The following is a 19,809-nucleotide window of genomic DNA, read 5'->3' as shown; positions in this document are numbered from 1 at the left end:
AGCTTTGGAGATTATTTACACCCTTTACCATTGTCCACAGTTTGCATTACTGTTCTGACTTTAAATAAAAGCAAGTTTCTGTAAGTACTCATTGTCATCTTTGACCAGCTTCCCTCCCTGCTGAAGAGACACATCAACAGCATCATGGGGGCGATGGTGTCGTCAGCATGAAACACCTAAAAAACCTGACCCTGTTTCAAAATTCTCCACAAATGTCTCCCTTACCTGTCTGCTGTGTTCCTCTGACTCCTCTGCGGTTTGTTCACTAATCCTTTCTTTTTTAGTATTAGCATTTTTGTTTACTTTAGAAATGGGCAATTTTAGGCCAGTAACTACTTCCTGCTGTATGAAAATCAACTAATATCTGCATTACCTGAATGCCATGTTCATTTGTCTTTCTTATTTTGAAGAGTGGCAAATGGGCCTCCTTGTCATGTCATATTTATAACCCAGGGAAACAGAAAGATAAGGGTTGTTAATTAAAAGTTACTAGACAAGTGTAAATCAAACACGTTTCCAGTTGTATTTATTTCATAGGAATCATTATGGCTGCCAATAATAGGGGAAATGGGGATTTTTTTCCCACAATGAATAAATGTTCTACAAATAAAGTTGAACTGTTTTTTTTTTTTTTTTACATTTTACAGAGTCAGATTGAGCAGCAATAGATGATGGATATATTTTAAGACTTTTTACACATCTTTACCAGGGGTGGCAAAAAGAGAAGAGGACATGGTATCATCAGGAGCTGCATTGAGACTGACATCATCACAAGCTTTATTTGTTCTCAGAGTTTGGTCTAGCAGACAATTTCTAGCACCAATACTGAAATCATATGGACCCAAAACCATTTGTTAAAAAAGCAAAAGAAACAAATGAACCATAAATACACAAATTGGCTACATGTGTTAAAAAGTCACAGACAAGGGGACGTGAAAAAACAGAATGGATGGCATGTAGAAAATATTCTTTTACAAAAAAAAAGGTGTTTTTTTGCGCTTTGTACTTCTTGTTTTTTTTTTACAAGCTATTGAGCTCCTGCAGTGTTTGGTCCAGAACCTGGTGCATCCCTAGGTTTTCCTCTTTCGCCTGCGACAGGCTCTCTGCAATAGAAAGGGTAGCTGCAATGAATAGCATGATTACAGAAGCATTCATGCTTTGAGAAACATAATTATGAGGAAAACAGACATTGTAAATGAAAGAAAGAAGGCAGTAGAAGAGAAATATGTCTTTATTGTGTTTCAGCTTGATGCAAACTGTGAAAAGATAAGAGAGGGCAAAGGGAGAAGACAGAAAATGAAGAGAATACATCCAAAGCCATATGGGAGCTTCACAAGGTGTTCATATCATTGAGGGCATGATCCAGCTCCTCGCTGATAGCCTTGTATTTCAGCTTTTGAGTGTATAACTCATCTGCAGGTGGAAACGGCAGAAGAGAAGGCAGGGTGAAGGGATTCAGGTCAGGGTGGAGGAAAAGGAGAGAAATGAAAGAGACCAGGTCAAATATTAACTTGACTAAAGATTTACAATAGCATTCGGTAAAGAAGAAAAGAGAAGATTGGGACAGGACTGGGACGGAAACAAGGTGTACCTTCTAAGTCGTCTATGGTCTTTTCGAGCTTTGACACCGTCCTTTCAGCAAATTCTGCACGGGTTTCCGCCTTTTTGAAACAAAACAAAATCCCACAAATATTAATCACCCTGATATAGCCAACAAATATACAGACAGCTTAAAGAACAATGTGAAGATACCTCCTTGAGTCTGTCATTCAGGATTTTAATCTCCTCTTCATATTTGTCTTCCTTCACAGAGTACTGCACAGAAAAGGAGATGCTTAATCAGTTTACTTCTAAAAGTGGCTGAGGTAGATTATTTTACCATCAGCATTTATAGTGGCTTGTAAAAGCATTCATATCCACTGGACTTTTTCACATTTAGTCATCTTACAACAACAAACGTCAGTGTGTTTTATTAGGATTTTATGTGATAGATAGACCAACACAAAGTAGTGCATAATTATGAAGTAAAAGGAACCTTTGTCTTTTGTTGCCTCTATCAGGTTTTCTTTCAGGATTGTCCTGTTTTTGTTTGACCAACATCTCCGTCCCCGGACTTTGACTGAGCCTCTCCATCACATGGATATTGATGTAAACCATTCCACTGCTCAATTGGGTGTATGTTTAGGGGCCTTGTCTATCCATCTTACCATCAACTCTGGCCAGCTTTCCCATCCCTTCTGAAGAAAAGCACCCCTGCAGCATGATGCTGCCACTGAACTGTAACCTAACCTTGCTTTAAATATTACCTTTCTTTCCGGACTGTCTGCTGTGTTCCTTGGTCTTTATGACGCTGTGTGTTTTCTAATGTTCTCTAACAAACCTCTAAGACCTTCACAGAACAGCTGGATTTGTACTGGGATTAAATTATGCATCTTTTATGCATCTTTTATGAGAAGTGTTAGTAGGTGTAATCTGGAGGGTTACCTTGTCAGACTGCGCCTCTAGAGACTTCAGGTTGTTGGTGACGTTTTTAAGCTCCTCTTCCAACTCACTACACTTTCTGTGGGGGCAAAGTAAAACATTTAGGTCAAACTCATTAGCGCCATTTGTGACCATTTAATGTTATACTTGTGCTTACAGTTCAGCAAGTTCTGCCCTCTCTTCTGCCCTCTCCAGGTCACCCTCGAGGATAACCAGTTTGCGAGCAACCTGTCGTTAAAAAGAGGAAACAGAATCAGCATGGAGCTGATTTGCTATTAAAAACCTGGGAGAACAGCTCATGTCTGAGCATGCACCTCCTCATATTTGCGGTCAGCCTCTTCTGCGATGTGTTTGGCCTCTTTGAGCTGCAGCTCCTGGATCTCCATCTTCTCCTCGTCTTTCATGGCTCTGTTCTCAATCACCTTCATGCCTCTGAAGATGAGAAAGATGCAAAGTGTTAGGCGATAACAGAGAGAGACATCTCACTAAAGTGATACTTTTAAATTAACAAAACACGGATTCAAATGTTAAAGAAAAAAAAAAATCCACGCAATAATGTGTTTATTTGTAACTTCTTTAAATACATTATTAATCCCACCTTTTGAGAGTGTAATGGCACATTCAACTCACAAGAACTAATACTGATGGTGTTAAATTACTCAGTTGAGGCAGAAACATTTTTGTTGCCTATTTAACTGTAACAGAAGTGCCTCCTTTGTAGTGCAAGACATTGACAAAAAGAAAAATGTTATAGTTTCTCCACAAGAAGTTCAAAATACAGATTTCTGCTGAAGCTTTAACCTTTACTAGTAGAGAACTCAATTTGTTTAACTGGGTCTTTGGTTCCTGATATTCTCCCATCACAAAGGACGAAGTTGGAAAAATAAATAGCAACTATCAGCCTTAGTCAGTATTTTATCCAAGGTTTTAGAAAAGACAATGTTGAACTAGATGGAATATTTTCTCTTAACCTCTGTTTGGTGCAGATATGAGTATTTTGCCTAAGAAGAAGATTTTGGTTTTGTATAGCATACATAATTTCACAATTGTATTGTGTTTTATCGATGCATCTAAAGCTTTTGGGTTTGATTGAGTTATATAACACAGGCATTCCTGAATCCTTAGTAAGAATTTGGTCCTTTGAGAATGCTCATGAGTCCATGCATATAAAATGGGGTAACAGTCTGTCTGCACCTTTCGCTGTTCAGGGTTAGACAAGGAACCTTTTTCTTCTGTTTTGTTTTGATTTATCAAAGCTGTTCAAAGATTGTGGAACAGGACATACAGTTGCTGGTAGCAAAATTAACCACATGGGTATATGAAGCTGATCTAGTGATGTTTTGTCCAAATACTGCTGGCCTTTAAAAGTTTTTGAAGTTCTGCTCTCAACATAGGTTAGAGTTTGACATTAATGCTGACAGCTTTGCTACGAATGCTACAGCTTGATTGGAACTTTATTACATTTAGTGTTCTGAAACATTCTTACTAATAAAGGCTTCTAAATAGTTCAGATCTATGTCGGTCGTCACCTTTCGCTCTCGTCCGCAGCCTTCTCGGCCTCCTCCAGCTTCTGCAGGGCTGTGGCCAGTCTCTCCTGAGCTCGGTCCAGCTCCTCCTCCACCAGCTGGATGCGTCGGTTCAGAGAGGCCACTTCGCCCTCAGCCTTTAGCCACACAGAGACAGATGGACAGAGAAAAGTTAGAGGTCTGAGGTCAGACAGGAAACATTACGCTGGAAGGATTCCTGAGATCAACATCCAGCGCAGGATATTTATAATGCAACTGCAAAAGTACTGTAAATGTACGACGATGTATTTATTTAAGTGTTAGGGTCTGTGAGTCAAGTTGTCAAGAATGTTTAAAATACTTTTTCACAAAATTTAAAACTATTATTCTAGTTTTTTAGTAGAATATTTGGACCTTTTGCCAAGGCTGTTTAAAGTGCTCAAGCTTTACATACCAGAGTCCAAACCTCAAGACATCCACAAGTCAATATTGAGTCATTCTTGGTAGCAGGAGGTTTGCCATAAATGACAAATGTCTACAGGTAAAACTCTCAGACTGGGTTTGAAAATATGTACAGAAATATTACAAGTAATCTGTGTTTTCCCTCAAATACCACAGTATGGACAGGAAAAGTGATTCTTAGCTTTATTTGTGCAAGGTTTGATAAGACTCCAACTATGAAGCATGTCTCCATTCCAGCAAATACAAGCTTGGCTGTGGTCTGTCCTGACTTGCATGGAGGTGTGACAGGCCTGAACTCCTCTGCTTTAAGATTACATCACATGCATTCAGCAGAAATCCAAAATGAGGGACAAACTGGGACATGATTAGGCTGGTTATTGGTACTAAAGCATACCAAGGTTTTAAAAGTTACAGTTTGAAAACTGCAAACATTTCACTCGTACCGTTCCTGCCAGTGACGATCTTTGATATGGGCAATGTGGCTTTCATGCCTGGGGTGCCATGACCTGGGTTGTACCATTACCATTGAAAGAAACTGATGTCAGTTCAACCCTAAACAGGTTTTCTTTTGCCTACTCTATGTCCAAGACATTGTTCTTGTTCTGGAACTGGTTCCTGCCGTTTAGAGTTATTTCAATTAAAGGCCAGAGAATGCTCCTTAGCTTTCTTTAGCCTGTATGCTGAGTAATGCAGTAATGCCCCTTTCCCAATTATTGCTGTGCACTGCTGGTTAGCTGACGGCTCTACTTTTTTCCTCTTTTACAATATAGAAATACATTTGTTCAATTATTGTGTATATTATTGCTCCAGAATAAATCTTTTTTGGTAATGCTGTTTTAAAACTGAGTTCTACTAAATTTAGCAGGAGTTTTATTTTACACTTTTGCTTATGTTTTTGCATAAACATCCAAATTTTTCCATGCTATGTGTTATGTTATATGATCATGTTATATATGTTCCTTTACTTTTTGTGTCAAAGCAATGATATTATGGTATTTTTGAGTAAAGAGTACATCTTGACAATCTCGAGCTGTCTTAGAACCTTCTGGTTAGCCACTCTATTTATTCATTATGAATTATCTCTGTTCTGCTTTTCATAACAAGCTGTGGACTTTGTAGCCAGAACAGGCACTTTAAAAAGAAAAGTGCTGACGCTGGAAAACAGAGAGACAATTTAACCCTAACAAATCTGAAATCCTTCAGCCTTGGTTGCTTCTTCACAGCCTGTTTCCTGTCCGCCTGATATCTCAGATAGCTGTGTCCCTCCTTCCTGTGTAAAGGCTGAACAGAAGGAGGAAGGATTACAAGCTCCTCATGTCCAGAGAGGCTTTGTGTCAAATGATATTTAGTCAAAAAAAAAGAGTCACAGGAAGAGAGTGGAACAAAGGGCTTGTTGGATGTTCGACAAAGCAGGAGTAAAACTGTTTCCTGATGTCTTCAACCACTGGTTCTCTGCATTTTTCCATGTACCGCAGTACTGTGAAGACATTTTAGAACAGTACTACCACAATGATTGGACTTTTTCCAGTTGATGAGTTTTGTCATAAAAGACAGAATAGAAATTAAATATTCTACTCAATAACACTGCAGAAAAATATAGTTGTTTCTCGCCAACACCAACTTCAAAGTCAAATATGGTTGCTGTGTGTTTAAAGCATGATCTTAGCCGCAGTAATAAACAATGTATTTGCCCTTCTGGAAGTTTGTACCTGATTAAACTTTCTCACACATAATTATACATGCCACCAGTATTTGTAGTGTTTCAGTGTTTTAAATCGTATTGCTAAATGTTATGATGGTGCGTTCACTTTCCACTACAAAGTGAGATTTTTCAGTTCTGTAAAGCAACTGGACCTGGATGTTGGGGATTCTAAACGGGAAGGTCGGTTGTCTTTTAGCAGTGCAGAGTTTAGAATGTAATATAACTGTCATTTTAAACATAGGGAAAGTAGAATGTATAACATTTATTTGCACATTTAGCAGTTTTTATCTCAAATCTTTTACACACATAACCACATATAAACCCCTGTTTGTCCTTTAGTGTTTTCCAAGTTCATAATAATGTTTTTTTGGGACAATACAAATGATTCCTGAAGTTGGAATTACACCCTGGAAAACCAGAAATCTATATTCTATATTAGTTAAAAACAACAAAATGGGGACTTTTAGCATTCCCTAAAAAACAGCTAAAATGTCATCACATTCTCCTGACCTTAATATTAGGTATGAGCTAATCCCACAAGCTGGATGTATAGTCACACCCCTATTAGCTAGACAGTTATAGCTAATTTGTTTCATGTTAATCATGTAAATAGTTATATCAAAATTTTCTCTGTGTCAAGGCATCCCATGTTCTAACTTCTACCACTCTTTGAGAAAGAGTAAACTATTGATAGGAAGTAAATCACAGCAGGTCAAGTACTGGAAAAACTGTTTTTTTTCCTATTCATTAAATGAATCAAGACTAAGTCTTGAAATGTAGGTAGTCTTGAAATTCACAAGATAACATGACACAGACACTTTTAATGGACTGAAATTGGATTTTAAATGGATTGCAATTTTCATGGATTTTATATTGTATTTCACTTTACCAACTATTGACAACCATTTTTGTTGGGTTTTATTTGTTTTGTTATTTTACTGACTTTTACTCTTAGTTTAGTTGGTTTTAATACTTGTATATCTGATTATTTATTTATTTCTCTTGATTTTTAAGCCTTGCTCTTCTCTTCTATGTCCTTTGTGTCTTTGCGTCCTGAACATTTTAAGTATTGAGTATACTATATTTTATGGTTCTGGTTATTTTAAGATTTTTTTTCAGTGTGTGTAAGCATATTCTGAGCCACTGCAAAACAAATTTAACAACAGGCAGAAATAAAGTAACTTTAAACCTTAAGAAAAACTATAAACTCACTGTTCTGGGTTTATTAACAAATCGGATATAGGTTAGGAACATATGCTTTGATGCATAAATAGGATTTATGTTGTCATTTCTTAATTTACAGTTTCGAAACTGCCTCTTATCAGAAAACCTGCTTCACATATTTCATAAAGTTGGCCAAAACTGGAATTGACAGTTTAGACCTCGAAGACAACTGAAAATCGGTACCGGCTGGTAAGGCCCAATCAGTGCATCTCCAGTTATGCATCTATGCTATATAAAAATCAGCCACACCGGGGAAGAGTTTCAATGTGTTCAATGAATATGGGGCGGGTGGGAAGTTAGGTAACAAAGCCTTACTAGGGTCTGCAAAGAAAGTCTGCAAATAACGACAAATCTGAATTCAAACAATACAAAACAGAGAAAAGGAAACACATTCACATCTGGACAGGTTTCGGGCAACTTTATATGTCTTACGAGTGTATCATTATCGCTATTTGCCGTCATACTGAGAATAAATTATTTACCTGTTTGTAAAAAACGTGTTTTTACAGAAGTACAACTTTAAGAAACAATACAATGCGGCTTGATCTTCTGTAATTTATACATGATCTCACTTGTTCCCGCAGTTCCCGTTCTGTATCCAACTCCCTTTGTACTGCCAGTGCGCGATCTTCTGCCTCATCAACTTGCTGTTGGAGGGTTTGGATTTTCTTCTTCACCATTTCCATAATTGCGATTATTCGCTGTTCTCTCAAACGCAAAGAATGACTTTAAAAAGAGGGGCTAAGAAATAGATGGCAAACCCAAGTTTTCAGCTTTTTTTCTCGGGCAGGAAATCAAGGACGATGGGATGGGTAAAAAAAAAAAAAAAAAAAAAATGGGCTGGGAGTTTTTCAGGAAATTTATGACCAGTTCCTCCAATCCCAGTGAAGAAACCTGTCTGAGATGACATCAGAGCTTTCAGGAAGGGAAGGGACTTAGCTTTTTCCTCCTCCTCCTCCTCAAAAAAAGGAGTGGAAGTTTGGCTTTTCTATTGTGGACTTATATGGCAAACAAGGTATATTTTCCTGCTCTGATCACAGGAAGAGTGGGATAAGGACAAGAACGACAAGTATGCCTCATTTAAGGCGTGGTTAAATGTGGTTGCCTCATAAAGAAACTGACTGAATTAAAAAGTGGCTTTATTGAAATCAAAGATTTGCCTAAAGACGTGAAGAAGAGGGGGTCAGGAGTAGGGTGGGGCTGTGATAATCCCATTCAACTGGATTGTTGACCTTTGCCTTGGAATGTAAATTGATTTGTTTGCAGACATGACCCGCAGCCGTGCTGGGGTCCAAGACATTCCTTCAGCCTCGTCCTACTGTGGAAGACTGGGAGTGCCCAAAACAATACCGGCCTTATAAAATGTAAAAAAAAAAAAAAAAAACAACTGTGATGAATATTTACAAACCAACCTGGCCCTCGGTAAAAAATATATTTACTGCGATTAACTACATTTTTTGGACTATTTCACAAGCCACACACCTCAGTTAGACTAAAGGTGCTCAAAGCTCAACACATCATGACCCGACCTATAGAAATTGAAGAACAAACAGGAACCATGTGTGTCACATATATCAGGCTGGAAAGGGTTAAAAAGCACTTCCTAAGGCTGTGGGACTCCAGCGAATTACATCAAGAGCCATCTTCCCAGGCGTGGCTCACCTGGTAGGCTAGAGAGCATCAAAGAAAATCAGAACAGCATCTAAAGCACTGCATGCCTCACTATCCTCAGTTGCCTGGAAGGCATGGTCCCAAAATATCATGCATAAAGCTAACACGGCATTTCAGAAACAGAGCATAATTCTGGCAGTCCAATATGTGATGGTCTTGAGTTGCTGTGCTTCTTTAAGACCCATATAACTTCCTGTAATTGACAGGGCCATGAATTCTGCTGTCTACCAGAAAATCCTGAAGGAAAATGTCTAGCCATCTGTTTGTGACCTTAAGATCAATCTCACTAGGGGTATAAAGAAACACTGGAAAAAGCTAAATAAATGTTATTGATGTTTTAGAGTGGCTTAGTCAAAGTCTGAACCATTATCCTATTGAGATTCTGCAGCATGACTTTAAACAGGCCGTTCACGCTCCAGTGTGGCTGATTTAAGACTATCCTGCCTAAAGGAGTGGACCAAAATTATTCCACAGTGATGTAAGACACTCATTGCCAATTACTGCAAAGTCTTGCTAGCAGCTGCTGTTGCCAAGGATGACACAGCCAGTTTAGAGATTTAAAGGGAAATAACTTTTTCACCAAGTGCCAGATTGTCTTTTTCTAGCTGAAAAAATGAAATAATTATTTAAAATGTATTTTGTTAGTTATTCTGGTGATATTTGTATAATATCAAAATTAGTTTGACAATCTGAAACATTTTAGCGTGACACGGAAGCAAAACCAGAAGGAATAGCTATCATCACAAAGCAGTTTTTACTTTCTCATAATGTTCATCATTTCTACCTTTATTCTTAATGATTAAAATGTTTTCTTTGTTTTTCTTTTTTTAATCTTCTATGTCTCTCTTCATTCCACAGACAATAAAGGGCTATCGTTGTACTATCCTATAATGGGTGGCTCACCAAAATTAAAGCTGCTTTACCTTTACTCCTGTTTTCTGCTACGAAGGAGAGCCATCTGACCCGGGATGTTTCATACCCACCATGCTACCCACACCAGGTGGTCATCTACCATTGGCTGATATTTCAGTTTTAGCTGTAGCTCAAATGTTATTTCTTTAGTATTTACTTTTCTTTATTATTTCTGCCTTGATTTTCAGAAAACGTTTATTTTTCTGGTTTTCTTTTTTCATAAGTATTATATAAAAATTAAGAAATGTCCTTCTTGTTTAAAGCTTAATGGAAAGATTACAAATTCATCTTCAGAGAAAATTAATGCTATCGATCACCCATGACAGATCATAGTTTTGTGTTGTGACCAGTAAGCTGTTGAGCTACGGACAATAAAGTCATTTAAAGAGGCTGATAGTTGTTATGTACAGAGCAACGGTTGCTTTGCAACACTTACTGAGTGCTGCCCGTAATAAAAAAAACCATGAATAAACAAATGAATTTATACTCCCTTTTTATAGATAAATGGTTGTTCACGTGTCTAAATCCTATCTTATCTGTTGGCATGGTGGCTGTGTCTTTATTTCTGCTCTAATTTTTGATTCTGACAGTTTCAGTTCTCCATACTCCTGATCTTATCCACTTCCAAGCTCACTTTCGAGTTACCATCCCTTTCTGACCTTTTGTAGGGTTTTCATACTTCAGCTCCCCCCAAGCATGCCAGTAAAAACCATTAGCAGAACGCACCTGATGCCATCTGCTTCCACTGCTGATCTTGCAGATCTTCATCTTGTTTTGACCTTTGAGACCTTATCTCACCTGCTGCACCGTCATTTTCAAGATCCATGTTAGTTGCATTAGACTATAACTGGAAATATTCCAAAAATAGATATAATAAATGTATGGATCTGAGATGTCACTTTGCACTTTGCATATATTACTTTTTGTATACCAGATATTTTCAGCTTCCAGCTTTAATTGTGGCTATCATTTATTTTTTTGTGTAAATCTAATGTTACATCAGTATTTTCACTTTGATGAGGCAGGCTAAAGCAGGCTTGCCTTCCGTTTTCTTTTGTGCTTTTAATTAAAGATTTTCCCTAATTAGAATCCGTCTAATATCACCTAAGGTTTTAACAATGACAACATCTTTTTTCTCTTCTGTGACAATGCACAGAGGAGAAAAACAGTGTTGTTCTTTAAAGGTCAGCTGCCATTTACTGCTGTGCAGTGTAAGGCTGGACCCAGCATTAAATCCCCACCCCTAAAAAGGCCAAAGCATTGATTTCATTAGACACTGCAGTATGGGGTTCTCTGTTTGCTTAAGCTGCATTCCTGACATTCCTGCTCGGCTACAGGCTGGCCCAGTTTTGTCTGTGCTTGACAAACAGTTCTGTTAGTGGCCTCGGCGAGCCAGGGTTAGAAGATAAATGTTTACCATTTAATGATTAAGTTTGGGATTTTTTACTCAAAACATGAACTCAAAGTGTCATAAAATAGGGAATTTGAGATTCTTGTAGTGATTATCTGGAAAATACGTCGGCATATTTCTTATTTTTTCTTATTCGTCCTCATTACTTATAGTTAAGCAACTGAATCCTATTAGTTTTTTTTGTTATGTCACATTAACATATTACACACATATTATCTTTTTGTATTGGGTAAGTAAGAAAAGCAACGCTCTAAATAAGAAGCTTCAAAACTTCAAGAACGTCAATGTCTGCTGCTCCCCTTTTTTGTAGCAATCAATCACTGCTGTTTAGTGAAGTCCATCTGTGAGAGGGGATGTTGATACTGTATGTGTACAGGGAGAAAACCCAGAGGTTGTGGTGGTGGTGTTATGTGATTAATGTGTTTCAGAAGGCGAGTGGCGCTGTGGTTAACTCACATCTGCGGCTTTCTTCTCAGACAGTTCCAGCTTCTCCTGAGCATCCTTCAGGGCTTCGGAGAACTTGTCCAGCTCATCCTCTGTCCCTTTCAGTTTCTTCTGCAGGGCGAGCAGCTCGTCCTCTAGCTGAGACACGAGAAAGATATTTATATTTATAAAGTTACTGGGAAAGTTTTTTTGCTCTGTTGACCTGATGAAATAATGTAGCGCAACTATTTCATTTTTTATTTTTAGGACTTTAGGACTTGCATTTTTAGGACTTGCTGCACTAAATACAAATGCATGCCACATTTTCGAGATTTTTATTTGCAGAAAATGCTAAAAACTGTTGTTATCAGTCCAGTTCACAACTATGAACCTCTTTGATTTAATTTATCACATAAAATACATTAAAGTGGTTATAAATTGACAAAATTTAAAAAGGTTCAGGGATAATTAATTCAAGAATTTTACAAGTTACTCCAGTTAATAATGTTTTTTCACTATGATTTATTGCAATTTCTATGACAGCTGACCAAACTTTTATTACAGCAGACCTGTCTAAATAAACCTCTTGTTGCAGCTGAATGTGAAATGCTAGGGTATCATTAGGATGCCTCCTCTTAAAAACATAAGAAAGAATGTCTGCAAACTTCAATGTGGCATTCTCATTCAGCTGTAGTTCATATATTGCATGAGTACAAATCAAAGCTATACGACTGCTGATGATGATTTAATTTGCTGTCTATTGTTTTTTCACCAATGCTCTGGAATATAAGCAGGAACTGGGGCATTTCTTGATGAGACTCAGAGCCCCTGAAATTTTCCAAATTCCTCTTTAATTTGGGTGACCCGCTTCTCTAATTACCGCTGGAGTCGGAGCCTGATCCTCTGTGTGATGGATGTTGACATTGCATGTTAGTCTCAGTATATTTTCAGTGCTTTCCGTCAGCCAGACAGCACCCTGGTGTTCGACTCGTCCTGCCAAGAATAGCAAAGAAAGTGTCTCTTTGCACTACTCACATCCCGGCTATGCTAGACAAACCAAAGAGCTCTGTGTGATCTTCTTGGATTTCATGCTGACTGTTCACTGATGTTTAAGATATGATGAGGGTCCATATGTGCAGTGCCAGTGATAACTGTCACCCCTTAAGCTCTTTGAGGATATAATGAGGGGCAGCAGCCTCCAGAGGGATGGATGGATTCTTTCCAATAGCTTTAATGTGGATCCTTTAGCTTTGCAAACCTCTTCTCATTCCTCCCCTTGGACCACAGAGACAACTACATCTCCAAACAGTGCAATACTTGCCATTCATTTAGAAACTCTTAAATGCCCTATTACATGTCTCAATTCTGTTTTGTTTATATAAAGTGGGATAAGTACGCTGTCATTAGTTTAGAGGCTTGGAAACATCGAGCTCTCCAAGGCTCGCGTGCTGCAGCACCAAATAAGGATATTTGGGATCAGTGACGTTTTTTCTTCAGACTTTGGCTCAGATAAGGATGCTGAGCAAGTCTGATGAAAAAGGAGAGAGCATTTACTGCTGGAGAGAATTGTTTCCAGCAGTAAATGCTCTCATTTTGCTGCATATAATCCCTTTGATTCAAGGTGGATCCTATTTGCATTTGCTGCTTAATTTGTGACTGTTTGAAAGCATCTTAAAGCATTTACTAAACACAATGTGCCAAAAGGGGCTCAGTATCAGTTTCTCGCTAGAGAAAACATTATTATTATTACTATAATTATTATTTACTTTCAGATCTTCATAGTATTTCACTCAAGTCTTGTTGTATCATAAAACAATTACATTCACCTAAATAAATCAAACATTGTTCATAATTAAAGTAATTACGTTATGATTTAGATTGTGAAGATAATCTAAATAAATAAATAAAAAAATCAAGATCAAGTGTACCTTTTATACAGGCCACACTGCTCTGTTTGTCTTTAATTCGCCCCTGGGGATAAATAAAGTTTTCTGAATGTGAATCTGAATAATAATAAACCTCCATGATTTCACAATATTACTCAAAAAAACAATAAATGTATACAAAAACATTATTATTGACTGTATTATTACACATTCTCTCAAGCTTTATGCTTTTTTCATTTTTACAATTCAATTCAATTCAATTGACTATTATCCGTGCAGGGAAACATGTTTGGGAAAGTAAAGCTGCACTAAAAATACATACAGTTAAAATGGTGCAATTCAACAATTAAATATAAATTATAAAGGAAGGGTTGGCATAAAATATGAGTCCTTCGAGCGATTAAAAGCATTAGAAAAATATATAAATTGTAAACACTTTAAAAATAGAGGGCAACCTGTATATTAAACCTGTCCAGGTCATACTGTGTTGTTTAAGTCAATCATAGCGGTGGAGAAGAGGTTTAAATAACTGTCCCAGACTTATTTAACATTATTATTAACATTATTAGTATATAAATCTTTATTTTGCCATATCCATTCTTCATTATATAGAGAGTTATTAACACACACAAAAATAATATTGTATTTTGGTTCATGAAAAGACATCTTTCACTTCACCTGCTTGGATTTATCTTCTGCCTCCTTCTTGTCGGACTCGGCCTGCTCTGCCCTGTCGATGGCATTCTCCTTGTCCAGCTTCAGCATCTGCATCTTCTTCTTGATGGCCTCCATGGTGGCTGTTGGCTCTTGGTGTCCTGTAGGGCTCAAAGAAAGGGAATTTATTACTTTTTCTTCTCAGAGGAAGATGCCTCAGAGGAACTCTTCAAGATTGAAGGCAGAGAGAGGTTTTCAGATGGAGAGGAGAGAGGAGGATACAAAATGTGAGTTAGTGGAGCTCAGTATAATTTAAACTTGACTGGAGGTTTGGAGGCAGCTCCAGTCCCGAATGACGGCCCTTCCCCACCCGTTCACCCCTTCTGCCACTCCCCGACTTGACTCCCACAGAATTTACTGTGTGCCCCACACACTCCCCCTCATATCCTAATCTAAACTTCACCTCTCAAGAGATCTTTGAAGTAAAAAAAACGAAGTAAATGTTCAGGCAATGTCCTTATTTGGAAAAGAATACCAGATAAGAAATGAGAGGACAATCCAGAGCCACATAAAGAACATGATTCATATTAGTTATTAACTGCTGTTTTTCTGCCCCTTTTTCTTCAGACCATCTATATGCCTGTGCTCTAACTTAGGAATGTTCAAATTGATGTTAATACCAGAGTTGGTTAGAAAACGACATAGTTTTCATTCTACTGTTAAATGAAAAAGAGCTGGATGGAAAATGATCCAGCCAAAGAAAATCTGTGGGCGAAGAACAGTCTGAATGCGATCCACAGCAGACAGGCAGTTTTACAGTCGGGCTGCAGAGACACAAACCCTAGATTCACTGCAAGTAGGATCCTGCTAATTACCAGCAGTTTGACAGGCTTTTCTTTAGATTTATGGTCTGTGATTTCTAATTGGAAAAACATGGAAAGTATTGCAAGTTTCTAAGGTGACTTCTAGGATTTTTATTTTTACATTTTTATTTTTAAGCTGCATTTGTAGTCTTTATTTGCAGATTATTGTGTCAGACCAGAAGAAAAATGGAAGGAAAAGCAAAAGTGAACACAACAGCGCCTTTCAATGTTTTCACACCCCTTAAACGTTTTCTAATGTTGTCACATTACGAACACAAACTGTATTTTATTGTGATTTTTTGTGATGCAACAACACAAAGTAGTTCATTCTTGTGCAAAACGTAACTGTGTAAATCTGGAAAAGGTGAAGTGCATTTGTATTCAGCCCCAGTGGGTCAAGACTTTATAGATTGCCATTACAGATGCAAGTGTTTTTCAGTACATTTGGAAACATACATTCTGCCCTTTCCTCTTTGTAAAACAGCTTAAGCTCAGTCAGATTGGATGGAGAACACCTGTAAACATTAATTTTCAAATCTCTATTGTATTTTTGCTGGACTTTGACTGGGCCATTCTAACACATTCTTTGATCTAAACGAGTCCATTGTTGTTCTGGTTATATGTTTATATGTTGTTCATCCTTCTTTCCATAGACTCTGACAAGTTTTCCTGTCCCTTCAAAAGAAAATAATCCCCACAGCATGATACGGCCTCCACCATGTTTCACAGTAACACTGATCTGTTCAGGGTTATGTATAGTGTAAGTTTTCCACCATATGTAGCATTTTGGGTGTAGACTAATAAGCTAAATTTTGGTCTCTGGAGCACCTGATGCATGATCGCTGTGACCCCTACATGGCTTGTAGATCATGAATTAAACAGGGCTCTGTGAGATGGTCAACCCAACCCTACTTTTAACTTCTCCACAATGTTATTCTTGATCTGTATAGGTCTGCATGTAATGCAAATTAGGTGACTTCTGAAGGCAACTGGTTGTATTTTGGGGTATCCAAGTTAGGCATCCTAAATGCAAATGCACACCACAGTTAAGCACTACTTTGTGTTGGTCTATCTCACAAGATCCAAACAAAACATGTCGAGGTTTGTCGAAGTATTGAGACAAAATGTTAAAAAGTTCAGGGGATATGAATTCTTTTCACATGAACTGTAAATGTTTTAGCTGATCTTTATTACATCTTGTTCAGAGTTAATCTTGATTTTATCCATTGCTAAATGAAAAGTGTGTTGTGTGCACTGGTGACATCAGCTTCCACAAAACTGTCTGCTTGCCTTCAGCTCCCCTGTGCCAGTTGCCCATGCTAAATATAAATATTACCACCAGGAAATCAAGCGAACAGCCAAGCAATCATCCAGCGCTCATTCCAAGTTATATTTGAAGAGAAACTCTTACAAATGCATCTCTCATTACCCATGTTGCACTGTTATTCTTCAAGAGGAGCTCATCTTAACTCTGGATTATGCTGTGCAAAAATATGCTACTTAAGCATCTAAATCTGAAAATTGTTGTTTTTATGTCAGCTAATGAAAAACAAAGAATTTAGAGCTATTAAGTTAAATTTAAAGCATTTAGAAATATTGACACAGGAAGAGACGAGGCATTTATGGTCAGAAACATTTCCTGTTTTCAAAGCTAAGCGCACTGTTTGACATTGTTTTTACTTATAGCCACATAAGCTGATGGAGAACATTTGTTCTGACCATTAGGCTTTCTTTCACCTCCCTCCGCAGATAATTAAAGGTAGATGTGAGCTTTGCGACATGAACTCCTATAAAATGCTTTGTGTTTTATGTTTGGCTTCCCAGAAGTCTCCCTGAGGAAGCCTATAGTTAAAACTGAAGAAGAATGTAAAACTGCCAACTTTTCTTTCTTCTGAAACAACCTGTAACTATTGAGAACCACAATGGCCACAAACTAATAATAAATAAATAATTCATTTAATAGCTGTTTATATATATTATTATTAAAAATTATTAGAATATCAATGTATTTCATAAAAACACGAATAAATGAATCGCTCCTTATTACCCTAAAATAAATTGTTATAAGTGAAACTCATTAGCTAAAATTCAAAGTCATTATTTGTTAACTTCATACATAATAAATTTAGTATTAATTTAATTATATCATGGCTCCACTAATGTTTGCCCAATAATTTAAACTCACCATGACACCTTTGAAGATATTCCATCTTCACAAACTAGTACCATTTCTGTTGATGCTTTTATCATAAAAGCAGCCACAAAGGGGAGAAAACAATTGCGGGTGTGGTAGCCAGCAGAAGGAGGGGCCTGCCCAGGACTCCTTTCATGCATAAATCGCCACTGCTTTAGCATGTGATCAGTTAACCTGTACAGCCAGTCCAGTTCAGATCCACTGTAATGACCAGAACAGTGATAGATCACTGGCTTTGATGGGTAACACCAACAGAAAAGAGTTCATTTATTTATGTCTCAGAGTGCATCATAATTAAACAACTGATTCCCTAAATGTATGTATGCTTTTTATAAATGAAATAAGTTTTTTTTTTTTATCAAAAACATTGAATTAAGTATAGACTGAAAAGACTGTGTATTTGTTTTCATTTTTAAACAGTTAACACATTTAAATAATCAATTAATGATTTACTCAGTTATTGAGTTGTGGGACTTTTAGACCACCATAGACATCATAAGTTGAATTAAAGAATTCTTAGCGACAGAAAAAGGAAACTGTTTTCTGACTGGAGATTATGAGAGTGCTGTGTAATGATCCACAGGGGTTTGAGTTTTGGTTTTCATTGTGTTTGTGGAAAAGCGCTATATAAGTTCAGTCCATTTACCATTCTGTTCTTTGCACATTTGGATTTATTTTTCCTTTCTCAGAATCAGAATCAGAATCAGAAAAGCTTTATTGCCAAGTATGTTTTTGGACATACAAGGAATTTGTTTTGGCGTAGTCAGTGCAATACAATACAAATTAAAAAGTATAAACATATCTACAATATAATATAAATATATGTGCACAGTTTTAAGTGAGTGAGAGTAAATATAGAGCAGTATAAGATTCAAGAGCAATACAACAGTGCAGGTGATCATTGTGCAAGTAAAGCAGGAGTCCAAGCTGAGCGTTAATGTAACGCATAGAGTTACAGTGTTACAAGTGAAAGGGGGAGTGTCAGTGTGGTTTCCGGGCTTTGTTAACAAGGCTGGTGGCAGATGGGAAAAAACTGTTCTTGTGGCGTGAGGTTTTGGTCCGGATGGACCAGAGGGGAGAGTCTCAAAGAGTCTGTGACCGGGGTGGGAGGGATCAGCCAGAATCTTCCCTGCCGGCTTCAGGGTCCTGGAGGTGTACAGTTCCTGGAGCGACAGTAGACTGCAGCCAATCACCTTCTCAGCAGACCGAATGACACGCTGCAGCCTGCCCTTATCCTTGGCTGTAGCAGCGGCGTACCAGATGGTGATGGAGGAGGTGAGGATGGACTCAATGATGGCTGTGTAGAAGTGCACCATCATAGTCTTTGGCAGGTTGAATTTCTTCAGCTGCTGCAGGAAGAACATCCTCTGCTGGGCTTTCTTGATGAGGGAGCTGATGTTTGGCTCCCACTTGAGATCCTGGGAGATGATGGTTCCCAGGAAGCGGAAAGATTCCACAGTGTCAATTGTGGAGTCACAGAGGGTGATGGGGGCAGGTGGGGCTGGGTTCTGCCTGAAGTCCACAACCATCTCCACTGTCTTTAGAGCGTTGAGCTCAAGGTTGTCCTGGCTGCACCAGTCCAACAGATGGTCCACCTCCCATCTGTACGCAGACTCGTCACCATCAGAGATGAGTCCGATCAGGGTGGTGTCGTCCGCAAACTTCAGAAGCTTGACAGACTGGTGACTGGAGGTGCAGCTGTTGGTGTACAGGGAGATGAGCAGAGGAGAGAGAACACAGCCTTGGGGGGAACCGGTGCTGATGGTCAGGGAGTCAGAGACGTGCTTCCCCAGCCTCACGTGCTGCTTCCTGTCAGACAGGAAGTCAGTGATCCACCTGCAGGTGGAGTCGGGCACACTCAGCTGGGAGAGCTTCTCCTGTAGCAGAACTGGGACGATGGTGTTGAAGGCAGAGCTGAAATCCACAAACAGGATCCTGGCATAGGTTCCTGTGGAGTCCAGGTGCCGGAGGATGAAGTGAAGGGCTAGGTTGACTGCATCATCTACAGACCTGTTGGCTCTGTAGGCAAACTGCAGGGGGTCAAGGAGGGGGTCGGTGATGTCTTTTAGGTGTGAGAGCACAAGGCGCTCAAAGGACTTCATCACCACCGAGGTCAGGGCGACGGGTCTGAAGTCATTAAGCCCTGTGGTCCTTGGCTTCTTGGGAACAGGGACGATGGTGGAGGACTTGAAGCAGGCTGGCACATGACATGTCTCCAGTGAGGTGTTAAAAATGTCTGTGAAGACTGGAGACAGCTGATCAGCGCAGTGCTTCAGGCTGGCTGGTGAGACAGAATCCGGACCAGCAGCTTTCCGGGGGTTCTGTCTCCTGAAGAGTTTGTTGACGTCCCTCTCCTGGATGGAAAGAGCCGTCCTCGGCGTGGGTACGGGGCTGGTGGGGGGGAACTTCAGGGTGGGGGTT

The 19,809-nt window shown here is 38.7% G+C and overlaps 1 protein-coding gene across 4 annotated transcripts; it reads right to left on the bottom strand.

Annotated features, from left to right (window-relative positions):
• Positions 1-509: 509 nt before the first annotated feature.
• On the bottom strand, positions 510-14,693 carry tpm4b (tropomyosin 4b). Of its 4 annotated transcripts, none has more exons than XM_047367844.1 (9): positions 14,356-14,690; positions 11,825-11,950; positions 4,011-4,144; positions 2,796-2,913; positions 2,639-2,709; positions 2,485-2,560; positions 1,753-1,815; positions 1,592-1,661; positions 510-1,103 (listed from the first exon to the last, which is right to left on the bottom strand). In XM_047367844.1, the coding sequence occupies exons 1-9, from the start codon at positions 14,467-14,469 to the stop codon at positions 1,021-1,023; spliced, it is 855 nt and encodes a 284-aa protein (XP_047223800.1). In that variant the 5' UTR covers positions 14,470-14,690; the 3' UTR covers positions 510-1,020. The 4 variants fall into 4 exon arrangements, with proteins under 4 accessions (XP_047223800.1, XP_047223803.1, XP_047223801.1 ...); XM_047367845.1 differs by lacking the exon at positions 510-1,103 and adding an exon at positions 1,216-1,413 and having other exon boundaries at positions 14,356-14,693; XM_047367847.1 differs by lacking the exons at positions 11,825-11,950; positions 14,356-14,690 and adding an exon at positions 7,947-8,188.
• Between the last annotated feature and the right edge of the window lie 5,116 nt (positions 14,694-19,809).

Source organism: Girardinichthys multiradiatus, chromosome 6 (genome assembly GCF_021462225.1).
Source record: "Girardinichthys multiradiatus isolate DD_20200921_A chromosome 6, DD_fGirMul_XY1, whole genome shotgun sequence".
NCBI lineage: Eukaryota > Metazoa > Chordata > Actinopteri > Cyprinodontiformes > Goodeidae > Girardinichthys > Girardinichthys multiradiatus.
Note: the sequence above shows the minus strand (reverse complement) of the source record. Positions and strands in the feature narration are given on the sequence as shown.

Coding starts and splice junctions, on each gene's coding strand:
- tpm4b (XM_047367845.1), bottom strand. CDS start 14,469: ATGGAGGCCATCAAGAAGAAGATGCAGATGCTGAAGCTGGACAAGGAG. Junction 2,710..2,795: donor CTGACCGCAAATATGAGGAG/GTGCATGCTCAG, acceptor TTTTAACGACAG/GTTGCTCGCAAACTGGTTAT. Junction 1,816..2,484: donor TAGAGGCGCAGTCTGACAAG/GTAACCCTCCAG, acceptor TTTTCTGTGCAG/TACTCTGTGAAGGAAGACAA.